A 22,869-nucleotide genomic window follows, 5' to 3' on the forward strand; every position below is an offset into this window, starting at 1 on the left:
GTTGTTAACAGCATTAGCTGGTGCTGTGATCTGTGAGCAACTGGTGACATCCAATCAGCATCTTCATCCTATTTACCAAGCACCCTTTTTTCTGGTAGTCCAGTGAAACAGTAGTTAGTGATCTCCTGCCATCATGCAAACAAATGGAAGTGCATTGTTGGCTTCCTCCCCGTCATTGTCAGAGGACCCCAAAAAAGTTTGTGCTGTCAGACTGTGTTCAGATTGTATCCCATAACATCAACAGTGTCACTGCCCTTTCTGTGGCGCCATCTGTTTTGCATGCTGCAAACCAGAATGTGCCAACAACATCGGCTGTCAGCACGCTACATGCTGTCTTACCAGTGCCCATGACAGCAGCAGATGGGCTGCCCCCCCCCCCCCCCTCCCCCCTTACATGTTTGCTCCAGACTTCTTCGATCAGCCGGGATTCCCACAAATAGTGCCACATCCCAACCCAAGCGACTGCAATGGGGACCTGCTGTGGGAGCCTTTGGTAGGAATTCCTGTATTTCTCCTTCCCTCTTCAGTGAAGTTGACATGACCGGCCCATTTTTGGCCCTGTGTACTATAAAAGGAGAGAGGGATTTAGTATGCAACATGCTCTCTCTCTCTCTCTCTCATATCCACTCTACTTCATCCATTTTCAGCTATTTTGCTAGTACAAGTTGACAGTATTGTCACGTTGAAACCACATTCGAGTCCAAATCTGAAGGCAAGGTTGTAAATGATGCACAACACTGAAAGAACATTTATTACTGACACCAACATACAGCCAGAACAGAACTGAACTCCTGTACAGAGAATGCAGCTATTTGTATAAACATCAAATATTCTAGAATGCTCATTTTTTATAGAAACAACGAATATTCTAAAATATACAAACATAAGATATTTCCCACTTTCGGGCATCCAGGGTCCATTGTGAGCCAGCAGCCATTCTTCTTCAATCCTGTTAATGAGGTGTTTCGTGTTCTCATCATGAATATTGTCTGGTTGAAACAGGAACAGCATATTCAGTGTCATTTTGGCCTTGTGATAGAAGAGCAGAAACAGTGGTGTGAAACCTGTAGTGTCTTGCTTCTCTGGTAACAAAGACTTGTCGTCCATTTAAGGTGCTGAAGTAGGTTGTCTGCCAAATGTTTGAATATGGCTGGAACATTACACAGCCCAAACAGCATAACTTCATCCCTCTGTTTGACATAGATATACATTGAGAGCATATCTGCCAACACTTTAAAGTGTTCTTTGAATGATTCCTTTGTGGATGGTTGGCAGTTCTCATCCTGGTGGTGGTATCACAATGTGAAATTACCTTCGATATTAGCCTTGACTGGAGAACTTTTCCAAGATGAGAGATCATCACACAGGGTGCTCTGTGCTTCAAAATGATGTCTTCGACAGGGAACTTTAGAATATGCAGAGATTCGGCTGTTGACACAACTGTAGTAACAGCATAGTGGCTGAGGTAGTCAGTACAGACAATTATCCATTGAGTCCTGTTTGCTGACTTCAGGTACCTCCACTAGAGGTAGATTCCAATTCGGTGGAATAGCACTGTTGCAAGCAGTATTGGTGCCAGATGCCCTGGAGGTTATTGCAGCATGTGCTTTCATGGTTGGCATTTATTTCAGAGGCTCACATGGCGTCTAACAGATCTGTAGAGACCTGGCCAGTGACACCTGCAACTGATTCTGTATAGATTCTTTACAAATCTGAGGTAACTTGATACTGGAGCATTGTGGAAATACTTCCAGATACCTGACCATAAATGGACTGGGATGGTGTAAAGTTCTGTCTCGACATTCTCAATGTACAATGTGAGAACCAGAGAATGTGTTAGCAACTCCTTAAAATCAAGCAAAGTTCTTTCTTGCACCTCTTTCCATGAACTTTTTTTCTCACCTTGCAGTATTGTGTGCAAGGTACAGAAGTCCTTTATGAAGTCCCAGTTGTATGACCACATTCCAAGAAAACTTCTCACATCACAAATGTGCCAAGGAGTCAGAAAATCTGTGACCACTCTTATTTTCTCTGAACTGGGATAGACTCCCATGTTCATTCACTAGGTGTCCCAAAATTTTTATTTCTTGGGCAATGAAGAGGCACTTCTGTGGTTTCAGGCAAAGACCTGCAGTCTGAACATGCTTCAACATGGTTGTCAGGCAGCTCAGATATTCTTTAAATCTCCTTGAGAAAACCACAGTGTCATCCAGATAACAAAGATTTGTCATCCATTTTAGATGCCAAGGCAGATTGACCATCAAATGTAATATGGCTGGTACATTACACAATCCAACAGCATAACCTCAAATTCGTAGAGGCTGTCAGGATTTATGGAGTCCATCTTTTCCATGTGAGCTTCAATAGTATTGATTTGCCAGTAGCCTATCTGCATGTCCATAGGTGAAAAAATACTTTGCTGCTACCAAGCAGTCTAGAGTATCGCCAGTGTGAGGCAATGGATGGACATTTTTCTTCATGATTCTGATCAGTCATTCGTAGTCACCACAAAAGTGACATGTACCACCTTTCTTCTTAACAAGGACTATAGGAGAGGATGAAGGACCCTCTGAAGGATCAGTCCAGCATCTTCTCCATTTCCTCTTAGATTATCTGTCATTCAGCCAGTGGCAGCCACGCGGGGTAGCCATGCGGTCTAAGGCACCTTGCTGCGGCTCGTGCGGCAACCCCCGTCGGAGGTTCAAGTCCTCCCTCGGGTATGGATGTGTGTGGTGTTGTTAGCGTAAGTTAGTTTAAGTTAGATTAAGTTAAGTAGTGCCTAGGGACCGATGAGATTAGCAGTTTGGTACCATAGGAACTTACCACAGATTTCCAATTTTTCAGCTAGTGGCACTCTATGTGAGCACTGACTAATTGATGGATTATCCCCAGTCTTGTATAGTGTTTTGCTGTGGACTGCTTGGTCTGTCTTTCATCACCCCTGGATTTGAAAATATCTGAAAATTGATGCAGAATGACTGTCACTCACCAGCGGTCCTCAGTTAAACCAGATCTTATTGGCAGTTCAATAGTAACTTCCTCCTCTGTGTTATCTGCAGTGGTAGCACTGTACATCTGTTCGTTGATGACATTAAGTTGCCTTTGCTGGATTGGTTCAGCTGTCCCTGTGCACATACCTTTAGGGATGAGCTGTTGCTGTTCATGACAGTTAGTGATCCAAAGTTCTCCTTGACCGTGTACAGTGCTTATGATCATCACTGGTATGTAGGTTGCCTTTGTGAGTCTGACAAGGGAACCTCCCCATCGCACCCCCCTCAGATTTAGTTACAAGTTGGCACAGTGGATAGGCCTTGAAAAACTGAACACAGATCGATCGAGAAAACAGGAAGAAGTCATGTGGAACTATGAAAAAATAAGCAAAATTTACCAACTGAGTAGTTGATGCGCAAGAAAATTAACATTAAGGACACTGTTAGCTCAGGAGCGCTGTGGTCCCGTGGTTAGCGGGAGCAACTGCGGAACGAGAGGTCGCTGGTTCAAATCCTCCTTCGAGTGAAAACTTTAATTTTTTATTTTTAGTTTATGTGACAAACTCTTATGTTTTCATCACTTTTTTGGGAGTGATTATCACATCCGCAATAAAACCTAAATCGGGCAAGGTAGAAGAATCTTTTTACCCATTCGCCAAGTGTACAAGTTAGGTGGGTTGACAAAATATTCCTGTCATGTGACGCACATGCCGTCACCAATGTCGTATAGAATATATCAGATGTGTTTTCCTGTGGAGGTATCGGTTGACCTATGACCTTGTGATCAAATGTTTTCGGTTCCCATTGGAGAGGCATGTCCTTTCGTCTAGTAATCGCACGGTTTTGCGGTGCGGTCGCAAAACGCAGACACTAAACTTATTACAGTGAACAGAGATGTCAATGAACGAACGGACAGATCATAACTTTGCGAAAATAAAGAAAGTAAACTTTTCACTTGAAGAAAGACTTGAACCAATGACCTCTCGTTCCGCAGCTGCTCACGCTAACCACGGGACCACGGCGCTCTTGAGCTCACGCTATCCTTGATGCTACCTATCTTGCACATGGACTACTCAGTTTGTATATTTTGCTTATTTTTTTCATACTTCCACACAACTTCTTCCTGTTTTCTCGATTGATCTGTGTTCAGTTTTTCAAGGCCTATCCACTGTGCCAACTTATAACTAAATCTGAGGGGAGTGCGATGGGGAGGTTCCCTTGTGAGTAGCCTTTTGCAGTTGACAAAAGCTTCACAGCTTAACTGAACATCTTGATTGATCTCTGGAACTCATCTCATCGATGATGGCAGGATAACATCATCTTCACCAGCAAACAACTGCCCAGAGCAATCTTTATTATGTGTGCTTCTTGGAATAGCTTCATCAATCTGGAGCTCTGATCTTCCACACACTATGATTGCTTGTAATGCCTACATGTAGTCCCATCTCAGAATAATATAATGACTACATTGTGTAAAAATGACAAATTCGAAGGGCTGTGTTCGATCACTGATAGTTATTCTTACAGTACACCTACCTGTCAGCTGGATTTATTTCTCATTTGTGACTTTCAGCACAATCGATTTCATATCATGGAACACAGCTTTCCTTAGGTGATGATGGTAAGCATCCAACTTTACTGAAAAGAAAGCCCCTGAGTCAAGAAGCACCTGTGTTGGTTGGGTGTCATGATGATGATAATGAGATTTCTTGACATCTTGGTGACTGTTGTCCATGAAGGATTTTCATCCGTCCCCATTAATGAATGCCTCTCTTAGTTTTCCTAAAATTAGTGGCTAGGAAAGCAACTGGTATGTCTGGACAGTGATGGGGTATGGCTAAGGCATGTTGGGGAATGACCTTGTCCAGGGTAAGGTGATGGGTTTCATCCCACTGGTTGACTGTAACTGTATGCGGTTGACTGACATGAATAGACTGTTGTGGTGGTTGATGGCTCTGAGCACTATGGGACTTAACATCTGAGGTCATCAGTCCCCTAGAACTTAGAACTACTTAAACCTAACTAACCTAAGGACACACACAGCCATGCCCGAGGCAGGATTCGAACCTGCGACCGTAGCGGTCTCGCGGTTCCAGACTGAAACGCCTAGAACCGCTCGGCCACTCCGGCCGGCTGTGGTGGTTGATGTCTGGCAGCATTGTAGTCATCACAAACTTGTCTTTTTTTGTCTGCAGTAATCTACAGTGTGTCCAGAGTGTTCACAGTGAAAACACAGGTATGTTCTCTTGCATCCTCCTGATGTCTTCTTTCATGGGGCATTGTACTTGGTACAGGATTTGGCTGCATCTGCGTTGGTCAGATGTTGGATAGCCATTTGATAGTTGTGGCATAAGTCTGCATTGATAGAATCCTTTCTTCATGCCATGTTCAACTAGTGGTGACAAATAGTGCTAAAGATTGATGCACCTGTACTTTGACATTGTGTATTACCTTCTGATTTATGGAGTCAACATTCATGGCTGCTATCTCTTGTGTACTTGGCTGGACATGTCTGGCTGCCATACACTGCTCTATCTCTTTTTGTACTATCTGACAAATGAGAGAAGTGAGCTCATGGTGATCTTCCACAACTGCTGTAATGACTACATTCGGCAATCTGTTATACCTCTTTCACCTGACTCTTTTTCTGTTGCATTTCTTTTATTTGTTGGCACCACTTGAATAATTTCATGATTTTGAACATGGCTTCCCTTCGTACACAGACAGATACAACTTTTGTGTAATATATTTACATGGTGGTTAATGGATGACATGTACTATACAGAGTCAACAACTCCCGCTTTAACTATAGATAATATAATTTTACGTCCTATATCTTCTGAAGAAGATAGTTTTAAAACTGTCAAAGCCATGGTCAAGGTTTAATAAACCTGTGTTTTGCAACTGGTTGGCTGTTATTTATAATGTATTGAAACATGAGGAATTCTTCTGTTACCATGACATTCTTTAGCAGCAGAGCTTACTATATGTCTTCTGTGATCCCTTTCATCGGGTGTGAGATTTTGTTGGCTTCTGTCATATTCGGATTCATGGTGTGGCTTAAGATCAAAACATTCTTTTTGCATGACTGTGTCATTTCCTCTGGATACTATAGGCTACCTTGCAATTCAATCATTCTTACACTAAGTGGACTTATCCTTGATTGTCACCAATTGTTTTCTTCAGTTTGTCCTGGAATTTGTTCCAGCCATTGAGCTTCTCCTTGTTGTTCCCAAACCACTGCTGGGCTGCGCTCTTGAATATTTGGATGTTAGGAACAATGTACTGCTTGTATTCTGGTTCCCATCTGTGTTTGTGATGGCTTTTACGTAGCCTAATTGGAACTGAGGTGATGAAAATGTTCTGTAATACCCAGTGCATCCACCAAACAGTGTCACATCAAAACCACAATCAAGTCCAAATCCAAAGGTAGAGTCATCAGTGAGGCACAAAATTTAGAATTGAAAGCATGTGTATTACTGACCCCCATCATACAGACAGAACAGAACCAGACTCGTGGACAGAGATGCAGCTATTTGTACAAACATTAAATATTCAAGATGGCTGGTGTTTATACAAACAACAAATAGCTCAGAATATACAAATGTTAGAAATATAAGATATTTCAAGAACCTTTCAGAAATGATAACTACTAAATAACAGATAATGGATGGTGGTCAGATTTGAACTGGCGACCTGCAGCACACAAGCCAGCAATGCTAACCACTGTACAACACAGCTTGCATCACAGGTAGTAAAAATATCCTTTCCTGCTTGCACCATACATTGTGAAAATTTCCTTTCCCCCTGCATTTTATCCCTGCAACCTTCAGAATTTCAAAGAGTGTATTTCATTCAACATTGTTGAAACTTTTCTCTAATCTACAAATGTTAAAAACATAGATTTTCCACATTTTAACTAATATTCTAAGATAAGTTGTAAGGTAAGTATTGCCTTGCTTGTTTTTACATTTCTCTGAAACCTGAACTGATATCCACTGTGGTTGGCCTATGCCAGTATTTCCATCCTTCTGTAAATAATTTGTGTTAGTATATTGCAACCTTCCATTCTATAAATAATTTGTGTCAGTATATTGCAACCATGATTTATTAAATTAATGGTTAGGTAATATTCACGCCAGGTGGTACCTGTCTTCTTTAGAATTTGAATCATTATGTTGTTCTTGAAGTCTAAGGATATTTTGCCTACCTTATATATCTTGCCCACCATATAAATAGTTTTGTCATGGTATTTTTCTCACAAGGATCCCAATAATTCTCATAAGGGAATCTTGTCTACTCAAAGTTCCTTGTTTTGCCTTAGGTCTTTCAGTGCTCCATCAAATTATTCTCACAGTATTTTGTACCCCATCTCATTTTCATTAATTTTCTCTTCCCTCTCCATAATATTGTCTTCAAGTTTCTTTCCTTTATACAGCCCATCTTCATATTCCTTCCTCCTTTCAGTTTTACCTACTTTGTGTAGAATGTGGTTGCCATGTGAGCTGTTGCTATTCAAAAAATTGCTTGTCTTTCTTAATTTTCCTTTAGGCTGCATCTATCTTTACCAGAGTCATGTGTACTTCTACAGCTTTGCTTTCTCCTCCACCCATTCTTGCTTACCCATTTTGCACTTTTGTCAACTCTTGTTAATATGTTCTCCTTTTGTCAATTAAATTCAGTATCACACGTGTTATCCAAGGATTTCTTCTGAGCCTTCTCTTGTTGCCTATTTGATATTCTGCTGCCCCCACTATGCCATCTCTCAAAGCTACCCATTCATCTTCTATCGTGTTCCATCCCAATTTTTCAGTCAATCATTGCCTAATGCTTCCTTTGAGACAATAACCTCTGTTCTTGCATATTTTCCAGGTCCAGTCTCTTTTTCCTTACTATTGAATTGCAGTTCATGAATACAATTAAATTTTCATCTTTAATAATCTGTAATTTATTTTATTGCACCATACATACTTCCAATCCCTTCTTCATCTGTGGAGTTGGTAGGCCTATAAACTTATACTACAGTGGAGGTTGTTGACATTTTATCTGACGTGACTATGATACTGCATTCACTATGCCGGTCAGAGTGGTTCATCCTCATTCCTATTTTCTTATTCATTATTAGACATACTCCTGCACTACTGTTATTTGATTTTGTGTTGATAACCCTGTACTCACATGGCTGGATATCCATTTATCTCATCTTAAATTCCTAATGTACCTACTGAATTGATTGATTTAACATTCCACCCTCCAACCCGTACACATATTTGTTTTTCTTGGTGACAACAGTCCCCTATTTGTTTTTCTTGGTGACAACAGTCCCCTGAGCAGTCCCTGCTTGGAGATCTGAATGAAGGATAATTTTACCTCCAGAATACTGCACGCAAGAGGATGCAATCATAATTAAACCATACAGTAGAGCAGCTTGTCCTTACTAAATATAGTAACTGCAGTTTCTTCTTGCTTTCAGGCATTCAAAATATCACTATAGTAAGGCCTTGCTCGTTATTAAAGTTACAAAGTAAAATCAGTCAATCATCTTGAATGTTGCCCCAGAAACTGCTGAAAAGGCTGCTGCCCCTCTTCATGAATCATAATTTTGAGAGTCTGGTCTTTCCACAGATACTCTTTAGATGTGATTGTACCTACTATCTGTGACACTGCTGTATGCAAGCCAGCCAATTATAGCAAGGTGCATGATTGGTTGGGGGAGGAGGGTGGGATACTGAAACTTGTAAAACAGCTGTTAGTAAAATTCCCTGTTAGATGTTTTATGGCATTACCCTGAAAGAAAAATTATACCATACAGCGACCAGTATCTGACTGTTAGTGATGTTAATGACATAGAATTTGAAGATATTTTCTTGAACCATCTGGATCTTAATATTTTTGCCTCTTTCAGTGTATTCAGTACTAAAGCATGTATACAGTACAGATCTACAGTCTTAATACTCTCTAAACTATGAAGTTGGAAACATTCTGCCTCCAAACATGTAACAGTAAAACTATTTTGGTATTTGATGAGGTCAATATTTCAACCTGCTCAGATGGTGACAATGACACTTTGTCTATTATGCCCATAAATTACTGTGTGTGTTTTTCCCTCTTTTTTTCAGCTCAAGGAGTATGAAGCACGCCGTTTCTTCCAACAGATAATATCTGGTGTTGACTACTGTCACAGACATATGATTGTTCATCGAGATTTGAAACCAGAGAATCTACTCCTTGATCACAACTTGCATGTGAAAATTGCTGACTTTGGTTAGTAAAATGAATATTGATTATTATATTGTAATGATAACGTGTATAAAACAATACTCCCTGAAAACAAGTGAGTTTTGTATCCATTGTCTTTAAAGGCAACTGGAACAACACTCAAGTCATAATATATTTGGATATGTACCTCAATAATACTTCTGTTATGTAATATAGGAATTCAGTTACCAGCCATCAGTGTAAAAAGTGAGATAAAGTTTCAATGTATGCTGAACAGTATTATGATGTTTCAGTAGGGAAAATTGCAGAACCTTGTCTTACTACTTGAGCTTCTGCTTCTGGGATTATAGGAGGGAGAGAGAGAGAGAGAGAGAGAGAGAGAGAGAGAGAGAGAGAGAGAGAGAGACTCAGATATTGAACTTTATTATTGAATATAAACACATTTTAAAAAGCATTTTAAGAGAGAAGGATGCGATGAAAATTCAGTGTCATTACTTGTTTAGCATGTTAGTGACAATATCAGTAAGATGTAGTAGGCTGGACAGTTGTGGGTGTAGCACAGGACAGCGCATAGATATCAGTTCAATTGTGGGTAAAATTAATAGATCAGTGCAGTGCTTTCCTCCAAAAGTAAGTTCTGAGAAATTCATGTGTAATATATGACTGAGCAATGCATGCAGATTGAACAAATAATTAATCCAAACACCTGGAGACATCATTACATTTTGAAGTAATGTCCTGTTTGAAGATTTACCATAAACATATGAACATTATTGAGAAAATAGCAGAGTGAAATGTGACATAGTAGTTAGGTTTTAATAAAGAATAGCTGCTAGCATACAGAGTAAAGCTTAGATGAAGTTAATATTTAACAGATATTTCTTAGTACTCGGGTGCAGTGTGACACCTGTATAAATTAACACCTGCAGTGGAAAATCACAAATGGTGGATGCAAAATATGATGTGATAGAGGTATAAGTTGTGTAGATTCACTATCAGACAGTGAGACATGTTCAGCTGTGAAGACAGTGAAAAATGAAACTTGGATGGTGAGCTGGACATTTTGAAACAGTGCAGCGTGTGTCAGCTCATCAAGGAGTGCAGCATTTTGAGTTTTAAGAGCAGAGAAGTCAACAGTGTTGAATGACATTATTTGTATGTTTGCATTTACAAGACACTGTACAGTGCATAACAAAGACTACTTTGTTTTAGTATTAACCACTCTCTGTTCCATTCAATTTATGAAATAAAAAGCACTCAGGCAGATTTAATTCAGCTGATGATGCAAGACAAACTGAAAGAACTTCCAATGGGTTTAGATGTGATTGTGGTAGTAAAAGGCAACTAAACAACTTTCTTGTACAATGGGAAAAACTCATCCTGTATTATTTGCATAAAGATATATGTTAACCAATAATGTGGACACAAAATTTAAAAATTAATTTTGTGAGAAGATGTACACATATCTATGACTAACATGTATCCTGCTCATTCCTCCTCTGGCTCCTCATGATGAATCTTCAATTCTTCTTTCCTTTTTCAGTCTGTTTGTTGAAACAAAATAATCTCGTCACCATATTTTAACGATTCATCATACAATAACCTTGTGCTGCTATCAGATTCCCCCACAGGTCTTATGACAGTTTCATTAACAACTTTTTCACCAACTCCTCTATCTCTGTGAGTTGACATATGTGTTACATTTTGTTTGGTTTTCAAAAACTTTTTTTACAATGAACCTTGTCTTTGGTATCATGTTTTAATGTCCTTTGTTTTACTGTAGACCATAGTGCATTCATATACTGGATGGAGTAGAATGAAGGAGAAGAATAGTTGAGTGTAGTGGAATAAAGGAGAGCACAGTAATAAAATTGCAGACAACTACAAAAATGAATATTTACTTATTACTGAAAGAAGATAGGATGTGAAAAGAAGAAAACAGCAGCAAACTGACATGACAGGTAGATGTCTCATGTGAATGAGGGCAAAGAAGATAGAATAAAAAATGTGATACTATGAAACAAAGATATACAAAGAAAAGAACAGAACAAGAAACTTAACCTTCTATTGCATTAATTTTTTTGGGAGACCAATTTCAATGAAAGAATCTAAAGATGGGGTCTGATACATAAATTATTGTACAACAGTTTAAACTTAGAAATTTTGACTTAATTTGATTTATTTGGTGCTCAAGGTTTGTTGTCATGTGGAAACATCATGTGTATAGCAACATACTTTCCAGAAGGCACACAGTATTTCTGTGTACTTATATGTACAATATATTTTATAAAATATATAAATTTACTTCTAAATATAGCAATGAAAAGTTTTAAGTTAAATAATTGTGCTTTTTGCATAAATTTTTAGTCATAGTCTTGAAATTTCAACCTGAGTGATGATATGCAGTTTCAAACTACTCAAGAAACAAGTTTCATTTGTGTGAAACATAAAATCACTCACCATTTTACACACTTCACTTTGACTAGTCACTAGTATGAAACCTTGCACAGTCCTTTCATATCCATTCTTGGCAAATGTCCTATGCTGTCCAGTCACTTGTCTTCTTCAGACATTATGGCAATTGGTCCGTTCTTCCCTTTGTGATATGGTAGCTCTTAATAGAACTACTTCAGTGTTGCCTCGCTTTTCTAGTGGAATAGCAAACCTCTTCATATGGACTTCTTGAACTCGGCTAATGCGAGTGTGCTTTTTCATTGCATTCCACAGTGCATCTCCTCTGTCAAGAAATCAAGCACTCACTACCATCAGAAGAAGTATATGAAAAAAATATTCTGTGATACAGTTTATTTGGACTGTAGCTAGATGCAGTACAAAGCTATCATTAACTCTACAAGGTCTACCCCCTATACCAACAGATTATATCGTACAACAATGCAGGGTGAGCCACTTGACTGATTTCTTCAGCTTCTTGTCATATCCTTCTACTTCAGTCATTGGGTTTTGTCCCTTGCTAAGCAGTGTCACAAATCTGTTGTCATGCCATTTTACATCAGAGTAGTGTATATTTATCATGGAATACTGTCTTTTTATCTTTTGCACTCCTACCATCTCTCTTCGTTTTCGTGATGCAGTCAAACATACATCCCTTTAGACAGTTAGATAGTACAGTATCTAGAATATGGGGACCTCTTTCTGCTAGTTTCATTTGCAGATGTAAACTACAGAACCAGTTCCCAAAAAATATTTTGCAATTTTTGTTCGCTGGTAATTACACTACCAAGTCTTAGTACAACATTTCTACTGGATTGTATGTCACGAAGATGTTCATTGCGGTTGCTACTGCCAGGATACAATTCAGAGATGTACACGAAGCAATTCACATCACGTAGTACAAATGTATTTTAGCCCCTGTCTTTTCTCTCTCTCTTTTTTAATTTTTTTGTTGTACTGTTTCATTCAGTGATGCCCTTTGAACAGTGTAACCTGTCAGTCAAGGATTTTTTTGAACAGATGGCCTGTTTCACTGCTTGATAATAATGCACAACATTTCATTTCCAAGGAACATATGAAAATATTCTTTTGGTTGGCACAGATGAGAAGGTATACCAGTCAATTTTGGCATGGGCAGTTCTTTCCAGTATTTCTTCCACCTGCATGAAAGTTTAGACTCTTTATTTGACTTTGGAGCAGTCCTTTGTTCTGTGTCAACAATGACATTTTGTGTAATACACTGTTTTCATCATTATCATCATCGTCATCGTCATGTCCACAGCTCATGGTCTAGTGGCTAGCGTTGCTGCCTCTGGATCACGGGATCCCGGGTTCGATTCCCGGCCGGGTTGGGGATTTTCTCTGCCTGGGAACTGGGTGTTTGTGTTGTCCTCATCAGTAAGTAGATATATTTTGCAGGTATTTCAGTTAGTGGTGTCACATGGAATAATGTTGTGGGCTAATTTATCTTTAAGAGAGACAGTTTTTTTATTCTCTCATTAAGTTTGTTGTACATAATCCACTGCAGTAGAAAAGGAACAATGACGTACATAATTACGAGACAAAAAGAGAAAATGACATTCATTACTCCATGTTAAAGTTGTCTTTAGTGCAAGAAGGGGTGCACAATGCTGCAACAAAAGTTTTTGGCAATTTACCCAGTGATATAAAATGCGTGGCAAAGAAAGTAAAATTTGAACACACAATAAAAAAGTTTTTCCTTGACAACTCTTTCTATTCCATAGAAGAATTTTTATTATTATGGTGTGTAAAATGTGCTGAGTAGGCATTATTAATTCATGTCTGTGTCTTATAAAAATTCAGCATGTAGCCAAATGGTTCAAATGGCTCTGAGCTCTATGGGACTTAACTTTTGAGGTCATCAGTCCCCCAGAACTAGAACTACTTAAACCTAACTAACCTAAGGACATCACACACACCCACACCCGAGGCAGGATTCGAACCTGTGACCGTAACGGTCATGCGGTTCCAGACTGTAGCACCTAGAACCGCTTGGCCACCCCGGCTGGCGCATTTAGCCATATTTACAAATTAATATGTGACGTGAATATAAAATGACTCGTTTCACATCATTACGATTTATAATGCAAATGATCCATGGAACATGAAACTAACTAACTAACAAGCAAGCTTCTTCAACCACCGTCATCAGTCTCAGAAACAACTATACTTTAAGCACCAATATCAGGGGCAACTCTCTCATCTTCATAGTCACCTGCAAACACTTCTTCGCAGTCAGGGGAATCCAATTCCAAATTATCACTTTCTTTGGGAATATTCCTAATTGGTTTACAATATTACTCCCGAAGCATTAAGCTGGAAATGATGCTTGTTTACAATATAAAATTAATAAACAATCTTGTACTGAATCTGGCCATGTTGGAAAAAGTTATGTTCAAAGCAGCAATATCATAGTGTTGACATATGGCAACAAACCAGAAATATTGATTATTTGTCATTCAGTTCCAGAAACATGAAAACATAATTCGTTCTTTCACTAAGCAACAATTTTTACATACTTCATAAATGTAATTTTTTTAGCTATAATCTACGTGACAGAAATAATTCACTCTCTGCATGTGTTTACTTCTTGCAACTGGCATTCAATGAAGATTGTCGTTTTCAGCCAACAGAACAATACTAAATAACTCAACACAACCAAACTGTGTGTGTTGCCACATGGCAACACCAAGCATATACAAGCGGTTTTCTTAATAGTATTCTTAAATTTGCAATAGAGGGCTTACAAGACTGTCAGTGAGAAGAATTAAGGATAAACAATAAAGAAGTAGTAAACTATTTTGTAAAGAAGAAGGGAGAGAAGAACAGAATAAGTAGGATGATGCCAGTTTGATGTTGTAGAGAATACTTTACCAAATAATCGGAAGGTCATCAAAAGCTATAAGCAGTGTGTAGGAGAGGAATGTAATTCAGTCCTAGAAGATTTGTAGGGAGATGCAGAAGAGGAACCTGAGAGAGAGAGAGAGAGAGAGAGAGAGAGAGAGAGAGAGGGGGCAATGAACCAGTAACTCAGGTGAATTTGTAAGATGGAAAAACTGATTTTCTCATAACATTGATTTTTGCAATTTACTTGAAATAAAGGAAAAAATCATTATTACCAATGTTGTATTAAAACTTGAAAGTTGCAGAAAAATCAACGAGTTACATCTATGGTACTTGGATTGAATGTGAATTTTATAATAGGAGTTGACTGAGTAATGTGAAATCAGGCAATAGTTGATTTCAAAAATCTCTCATTATATTTAATGATAACAGCTTATAAATACAAATGACATTTAAAAGGACCAATATAAATAATGATGAAATACAATTACATGTGAACCAGTTAATTGAAGAGAGAGACGATGGTCGAATAAGGGTAAATTATCAAAGCCCTGAAGGAATGCTGGAAGGCAATAAAATAGTGAACTAGGAGATAAGAAGGTACATGTTGTAAATGGATGGGATACATGCAGAAAATCAGACATAAGAATTATATTGGGGGGATTCCATTGTCATGGGTGGGACAGTTGCACTACGTTTTTCAACAGTCAGATGCTGATATAACATGAAGTAAAAATAGAAATAAAGTAAAAATTGACTGGTTGCCTTACAAATAATTGTTTTACCTTCCCTTTAAATCTGAATGTCAAAAGTTTACAAATTGAGCTGTTATTCATCTTTAAAACTTTGTCACGGGTGGGACAGCAAATAGACGTAGCATTGAATAACCACCAACATTTTAGAAGAATTCTGTGATTTATGCACTTATTTTCTTTTGAAAATATTGAATTCACATTAATAAAATAATTCTCTACATGACATAATATTAGATTAGTAATACTTACTTGCAATAATTGCAATCAAAGACTGTCACGGGTGGGACAAGGAATTGTCACAAGGTGGGACTCATGTGAAGTACAATCTTTTTTTTTTATTTAAACTGATTTTATTATGTCAGTTAGCTATGAATCAGTAGGTAACATATACTTGGAGGACACTTTAAGTTTTAATAACTTTGTAGAACATTTTTGTTGCTTATAAATAATATAAATTTTGGTATAATATTAGTTTACAGTTCTGAGTACTTAATTATTTCACTTGAAGAATGTACCACTTTGAAAAAATACACTTGGCCTCTCACCCACTTTCGAAAATGTCTAAATTGCCAGGAAACTCATAATATAAGGTGTCCCTAACATGTTTGACATTTGGATTCGGGAGAATAGCAAGAACTTGTTTAAACTCTATGTAGGATACATCCTCCTCGTCAGCTTTAATTACCTTTGCAGAGTCCCCAACAGATCGCATACACATAATCTGTATTTCCCCATTGTCTTCTACACTTCTCTGTGCAATTGCAGCATATCTGTATGTAGTGGATTTCTTTCTTGCAGTTTGGAACTCAACTAAAATAAATGTTCCTGGCATGATTTGTTCCACAGCTGGTTCTGAACCTGTAACTTCTTGGGAATTGGATGTCAACAGGACATCAGGATATGATTCCTCATCACTCCTCTCAGAATCTGTGTAGATTAGTGAATATATGTTGGGTGAAAGTGGGAAAACCTCCACTTTCTCTAAATCTGATTTTAGGAAAGTTCTACCACATACTAGGTTACAGGTATTGTAACCGTTGAAGTAATGCTTGCTGCAAATATCTTTTATTTTTTTAACAGCTTTCCAGCAGCCATCCAGAAGGTCTCTGTTTTCATCAATATGATCTTTTGTCAGAAGAAGAAAGTTTATTCCAGAAACAGATGATTTGGCACAGTCTAAAAACTCGTGTGCATTGCTGATGATGACTTTTCTTTGCTTAACTTTATTCCAAACAGCCCTTTTTGTTACAGCTCCAATGCCATCCACTGCACCTTTCCCATGTGATGTTGCAAAGAAAAACCATTCTCCAGACACTCCAAAGTCTTGCATCGTGTAGCAGAGGTTAGAAATGGTGAATTTGTTCTTAAATTGACCTGCGCAACCATCAGAAAAAATTTGTATCAAGGTCAGATTGGGAAGCTCTTGTTTCAGCTTACTTATTATACTCTTCAAACATGCATAAACTGAGTACTTGTCATGGCACAGTTCATCGCTCACAATTGCAAATGACTGTAGCCCTTTTTTCATCCAAACGCAAATAGTGACCACTGTAATCTGTGTATGACTCCAGTGGGCACTTTGTATCTCATCTTGTGCTAGTGCTACATAGTTTTCTGCAAAATCTATTTGCAATATCACTTCGTCATCACTAACTGATGCTTTCACAGTCTTGAAAGCTCCAGATTGCATCCTTTTGACAAAGAAGTGCTCTTTGAATGTTTTTAGTTGAGACTGAAGTTCAGAGAGAGCTTCACAAAGTGTTCCACTGGTAGTAGTCTGTTTAGGGTGACACTCGTGTTCGGTCCATTTTCTCCAAGATATTATGTCACACAAATCAAACTTTCCATCTATTAATGTGTGTAAATTCATGATGCATTTCTTGCATTGACTTGTCATGCATATTTCACTTTCTACATCACAGCAAACAAGATTCATAAGGTGAGTGTGAGTAGCAGGGAAACTAGCTATTTCTTTGTGAATGGCTTCAATGATGCAGTTGAAGTTAGCATGATATCTGCACACACATACATTGTGAGGCATTTGAGACATTAGAACAACATTTTTAGGCTGCAACTCGTAGAATTTTGAAATCTTGATATCAATATCTGGATTGTCTTGCTTAAAAAGAAAAAAATGCTTCCTTAACTGTCATATTCATGTGACGTTTCTGCAAGCTAACTCTTTTCCCAGTTTCATGGTCTACAATAGACTTTACATCCTTTATGCCAGGTGTCTGCCTGCTGATTTCATCATTTGTGAAAAAAATTTGTATTTTGAGCAGATTATCACTTGTAAGTTTACGAGATGTCTTCTTCACTACTGGGAAAATCTGGTTTACTACCTTTTTAGGTAAGCTTTCACTTACAAGCTTTTATATTACTGCTGATTTTTTTGAGGGGCTTGAAGGAAGCACCTTCTTTACCCGAGAAACAGCTTTGCCAAGGGACTGAGGACATTTATATGATCCTAACAGGGAAATACAGGTCTCAGACTGATCTTCAATTAATACGGATTTTAGTTTAAGTCTGTACTTCCTTTTTCTTTCAGCTTCCTCCTTTCGATATTCCAATAAAGATTTTTCACTGGAGGATACCTTCATCTTCATATTTTACCTTCTTCTTTTATCCCGCTCTCTTTCTTTTTCTTTATGGACATTGTACTTGCTGGTATCTTTCTTCAGTTTTTCTCGAAGTTTTCTCATACGCTCTGCTGATGTTGTTTTCCCCATTTTCTGAATAAACAGTAAGTTTTTATTTAGTGTAAACCATCAAAGCACTTGTTATATCAACCAATTTAACTTAACAATAACAAGAAGTGTTAAATGGTTTAGATTTGAGTAACATCCAAAAATCTGTCACGGGGGGGGGGGGGGGGGGGGGAGACACAATTTCTTTTAACATTTATAGATGATCATTTACAACTTAGAAGGTCCCTTATGGTTCATTGGATGTTTTTATTTGTTTTTCTTACTTCTAACCTAAAATATATAGAATTACTATAATTGCTGAGTTAGAAGGTAAACTTTTTCATGTTTTTTGTCACGGGTGGGACACTAAATACATAGTAACTTTTGTGAATTAGCTGCATACTTAATAACTTACCTTTCTTTAAAAACTGAAGTTTGTCAGAAAGATAAGATTCTGCTCTTGAAATTAAACAATTAAAACATCAACAATTGCTGCAACCCAAATTTAAACAGCTGCCAACACAAAAAGCAAACCTTTTGTTTTCCATCCTCATCTGTAGAATCGCCAACTTTGTTTAACTATATTTCCTCAGCTAATTATGTAATTTTTATAATTTTTTCAGGACAGTAAAATTCAACTTTTGTAGATTCGAAAAACTATAACATTGTTAAATTTGGCATTTTTTCAAAAAATAAGCCTCAGGCTCAGTTTGGCATGGAATGACCCATTGATATAAGAAAAAAGATGTTTTTTTCACAGAAGCCAGTTTCAAACAAATTTTACGTACATGCAACATTAACCACTAAGTGTGTAATGGAATGGGCAACTGACTTGTAAACTGTATCAGCTATGAATTGGCTGAGAATAGGAATCTGCAGTTTATTATAGCTTACCAGTCGATGTTCGACGCGTGCCAGTGGTGGGGACCCTAGCCTGATACACATTCGCAAGTTGAGTAGGGATATGTTAGGCCCCATGGCTTATCCTTCACATGCAATTCAATGAAAAGTTTGTTCTGGACTGCAGACAATGGCAAACACTTTTTTCTACATTTATGGCAAGAGGCCCACCACCTGAGGCAGCCCACCCGCTTGTGCTGTACAACACGAGAGGGGCATGAAGGACGTGGTGTTTGCTGTTCCTTCTGCCAATGAAGTGTTTGTTCTTATTGGCCCAGTTGGTTTGTTTGTGCTGTGGCTACCTCATCTTTCCACAGTGAGCTATGCTCCATGCACAGAGCTGCCTGTCAACAACAGCAACATCACTTCAAACCTCTAATTGGTGGCCTGCAGCATGAGAGACCTTGAACAACTGTGAAATATTCAAAACCTCTTCTAACATAGGGTCCTCAAGCTGAAGGGCACATTGATGCACCTACCTATTTTGGGCTGTGACGTCTGTGATGTCTGCATAAAAATCCTGAGGCGTAGCTGTGATGAACTGACACTTACAACTGAGGCTATGAAACTCAGCTGACTAAGCTTGATACAACTGCTGTGTATATTTCCAGAGTCTGAATATGGGTCATGATTACACTTTACATTATGTATTAGTTTTAGTTATAGTTTATTAGATGTAGAAAACCCAATTTTTACTTTGTGATTTTAGAAAATATTTGCTACAGTGGTAGAATTCAGCAAGTGCAGCACTGTGTGTGTAGGCTTGTGGTATGAAGAGAACAGCAAATGACACATATTGTTAAAAGAAAGCAACACTGGTTCTTGCAGAGGAGCTAATTGTTACAGTAAGTGATACATACGATGGGGTGTACATGACAAGAAAAGAGGATTACACACCTCTGTGTTGGCCATTTGGAATGCCAAGTTGACAAAGTTGCTTCTGATAAGCATCCCAGTCTTCTGCAGATTCATTGTGTGGAGGAATGGCAGTGGGTGAACAATCGGTGATTGTACCCAGGTCAGTGTAGACAATAACCATTTCAACACGGTCATATGTACCTGATGTTGTTGCAGAAATGACTAGAGGGAAGCCTCCATGGAAGAGCCGAACGGCAGAAAGATGACAGAATCCAAAAGACACAAAAATTTGACCCTCAGCCTCACCACTTGTGTTCCAACTAGGAACACCAGGAAACACACAGCTGTAAAAGCGAGAAAGGTTATTGGGCCATGGAGTGACATCAACAAGAATATGCTGAGCTGACAAAAGTCATGGGTTTGTTTATAAATAAATCTTCTGCTACCAGTCATGATTTTTCTTTATTTTACTTTTCGCACGACGCATTTCAGGAAATGATTCCCATTTTCAAGTGTGTATTAAGCCATTTCTATTGATGTTGTCAGTGTGTGAGAGTCTGCTTCATTTTGTTGACTTTTACTGCAATATATAAGAAACACGTGATTTTTTTAGTTGGGTATTGATTCTTTTGGTGAAGTTAGTGGTGAAATTTAGAAGAATTTGTACTTACAGTTTTCTAATGGTCCATTTGTGCAGGGTCTCAAACACACTAAGCATCACACACAACTTGTTGTACACTTTACACATCAAAAGTATCTTATATAAACAAAACAGTTACAAAGATCTTCTTACAGGTAGTCCACAGAGATAACATTATAGGTGTTTCACAGATTATGATAGGCTTTTGTACAGAGGTTATTTATCTTAACAATTTGGCTCATAAATTACGTATATCGATTTTACAATTGTGTTTATTTCTGTGTTTCACTATTTTTACTTAAGTATACTATCGAAATATCTGAAGAAATTCACTGCTTCACTTTCAAGTTTTTTGTTTAATATTTTATCTTCATATTTTCTGTAATGTGAATATATCTCCAGTTCTTCTAGCACATCCATTTTATGTCCTTTATTTAGTCAATGGAGTACTTTGACATTTAGCTCTGTTTTTCCAAATGGGTGTCCTGTATTATGTATGTGTGTTGCTATTGCTGACGTAGTGTGTTTGTTGTGTGTGTAGGCTTTAATGTGCTCTGTGTACCTGGTGTTGAAATTTCGGCCTGTTTGTCCTAGGTAGAACATGGAGCATTCCTGACGTGTTACCTTGTATATTCCTGAGTCTGAATGTGGGTCATGATTACACTTTATATTATGTATTAGTTTTTGTTGTAGTTTATTAGATGTAGAAAACCCAATTTTTACTTTATGATTTTTGAAAATATTTGCAATCTTTTGTGATACATTGCCTATGTATGGAATACTAGACATACATTTCTTTTTCTCGTTTTCTTCTGTGGTGCTGTTTGCACCTGTGTCTTTCTTCACTTTCTCTAGGATTGTGTCAACCATGGAAACATTGTAACCATTGGCAACTGCAATCTTTTTCACTGTGTTTATTCATTGTTGCATGTATTTTTGATGCCCTGTGCAGCATTGACCTGTATGCTGCCTTTTATGGATATTTGGGTAACATGAGGTTGCAGGGATTGTGGTGTCAGTCATAGTGTTTTTCCTATAAATTTTGAATGTGCATTTGTTGTTGTGTACAACAAGTTGTATGTGATGTTTAGTGTGTGTGAGACTCTGCACAAATGGACCATTAGAAAAGTAAGTACAAATTCTTCTAAATTTTGCCACTAACTTCACCAAAAGAATCGATACCCAACTAAAAAATTGTGTTTCTTATATATTGCAGTAAAAGTCAATGAAATGAAGCAGACTCTCACACATTGACAACATCAATAGAAATGGCTTAATACACACAAAAAACACACATGAAAATGGGAATCATTTCTCGAAACATGTCGTGCTAAAAGTAAATTAAAGAAAAATCGTGACTGGTAGCAGAAGATTTATTTATAAACAAACCTATTGTTTTCACAGTCTCAGGCTTTCAAAAAAGCATTTATAATGGATCAAATCAGATTAAAAGTATTGGGATAGTGATACGCACATATACAGATGGCGGTAGTGTTGCTCACACAAGGTGTAAAAGAACAGTGTGTTAGCGGAGCTGCCATGTGGTCCATTTGAAAAGGTTTTCAATGTGATTATGGTTGCACGACGGGAATTAACAGACTTTGAACATGGAATGGTAGTTAGAGCTAGAAACATGGGACATGCCATTTTGGAAATTGTTAGGGAATTCAACAGTCTGAGATCCAAAATGTCAAAAGTGTGCTGAGAATACCAAATTTCAGGCATTACCTCTCACCATGGACAATGCAGTGGCTGACAACCTTCACTTAATGACTGAGATCAGTGGCATTTGTTTAGAATTGTCAGTGCTAGCAGACAAGCAGCAATGCTTGTAATGACCACAGAAATCAATGTGGGACTATGATGAATGTATGTTAGGACATTGCGGTGAAATTTGGCATTAATGGGCTATGGCAGCAGATGACCAACACGAATGCCACTGCTAACAGCATGACATAGCCTGCAGTGTCTCTCCTGGGCTCATGACCGTTGGGCCCTAGATGACTGGAAAACATTATGTGGTTAGATGTGTCCCAGTTTCAGTTGGTAAGAATTGATGGTAGGGTTGAGTGTGGTGCAGACCCCATGAAGCCATGGACCCAAGTTGTCAACAAGGCACTGTGCCAGCCGGTTTTGGGTGCGTAATGGTGTGGGCTGTCTTTCGATGTAATGGACTGGGTCCTCTGATCCAATTGAACTGATCATAGATTGGAAATGGTTATGTTTGGCTACTTGGAAACCATTTGCAGCCATTCATGGACTTCTTGTTCCCAAACAGCAATGGAATTTTTGTTGGATGACAATGTGCTATGTCACCAGACCACAATTGTTCATGATTGGCTCTGGACCATTTTAGCAAATGATTGGGCTTCCCAAGTTGCCCAGTTGAATCCCATCGAACAGTTGTGGGATGTAATTGGGAGATCAGTTGGTGCACAAAATCCTGCATAGGTAAGGCTCAGTATATCTGCAGGGAACTTACAACAAATTGTTGAGTCCATGCC

At 38.2% G+C, this 22,869-nt stretch overlaps 1 protein-coding gene across 1 annotated transcript in view; it reads left to right on the forward strand.

Moving 5' to 3' along the window:
• LOC126248302 (5'-AMP-activated protein kinase catalytic subunit alpha-2) overlaps positions 1–22,869 on the forward strand; it is a 175,899-nt gene that overhangs the window by 31,323 nt on the left and 121,707 nt on the right. Inside the window, exon 4 of the mRNA XM_049949169.1 lies at positions 9,110–9,254. Coding sequence (XP_049805126.1) covers positions 9,110–9,254 — 145 coding nt within the window. The remainder of the gene's footprint in view (positions 1–9,109; positions 9,255–22,869) is intronic.

The sequence above is a fragment of the Schistocerca nitens genome, chromosome 3 (genome assembly GCF_023898315.1).
Source record: "Schistocerca nitens isolate TAMUIC-IGC-003100 chromosome 3, iqSchNite1.1, whole genome shotgun sequence".
Lineage (NCBI taxonomy): Eukaryota > Metazoa > Arthropoda > Insecta > Orthoptera > Acrididae > Schistocerca > Schistocerca nitens.